The 673-nt window shown below is 44.1% G+C and overlaps 1 protein-coding gene across 1 annotated transcript; it reads right to left on the bottom strand.

Annotated features, from left to right (window-relative positions):
- Nucleotides 1–207: 207 nt before the first annotated feature.
- LOC308101310 (immediate early response 3-interacting protein 1-like) lies at nt 208–453 on the bottom strand (the record flags this gene model as incomplete). Its single annotated transcript, XM_080450734.1, has 1 exon — nt 208–453. One exon carries the CDS (start codon nt 451–453, stop codon nt 208–210), a length of 246 nt encoding a protein of 81 aa, XP_080306860.1.
- Between the last annotated feature and the right edge of the window lie 220 nt (nt 454–673).

Below are 673 nucleotides of genomic sequence, written 5' to 3'. Positions count from 1 at the left end.
TGGGCTGTACTGTTACATACAGTATACTGTAGGACTTAACAACAGGACATCGCAAAAAAGAGCTACAGTATTTATTTACTTCTGATCGTGCTGATTTGAAACTTGTTTTGGTGTGTGTACTTCCTGTCACTGAGGTCATACGCACAAATTATTCTTCGCTGTTAGCAGCTGGTCTTGTCTGCTATCTTCCAGTCCTGTCATCTTCACTCATCCAAACAGCAATAGCAGTACGATACAGACAATGTTCACTGCCATCAAGGGTGCTCTCATGACTCGGACAGAGCGGATAAGGTTCATGAGTTGAACTCCGTTGCCTGGTTCATCACCAAATCCTCCAACACTTTGGTCCACACCCCAGCTAACCTTACTTAGAAACCTCTCTTCATGCAAAACAGCAACAGCGTTTACACACAAAATGAATGCCTGAATAAGTGCATATAACGCAAAAGCCATGATGTGCCTTGCCAACAGGAAAATGGATAATCTGACCTTGATCTCACTGCGTCCGTTTTTAAGATGACCAGTTGTGACGCCCTTTTCATGACTATGATGTCACTATGAACCAGCCATGCCCAAATATGCAGTTCCGGTCATGCCCAATAGCGAGGTTCATGATGTCAGACTGACCTCTAATTACCTCGATTACCTTGCCCGGCTTTAACTTGTTCCACCA

Source organism: Gymnoscopelus braueri (assembly GCF_963280865.1).
Source record: "Gymnoscopelus braueri genome assembly, chromosome: 15".
NCBI lineage: Eukaryota > Metazoa > Chordata > Actinopteri > Myctophiformes > Myctophidae > Gymnoscopelus > Gymnoscopelus braueri.
Note: the sequence above shows the minus strand (reverse complement) of the source record. Positions and strands in the feature narration are given on the sequence as shown.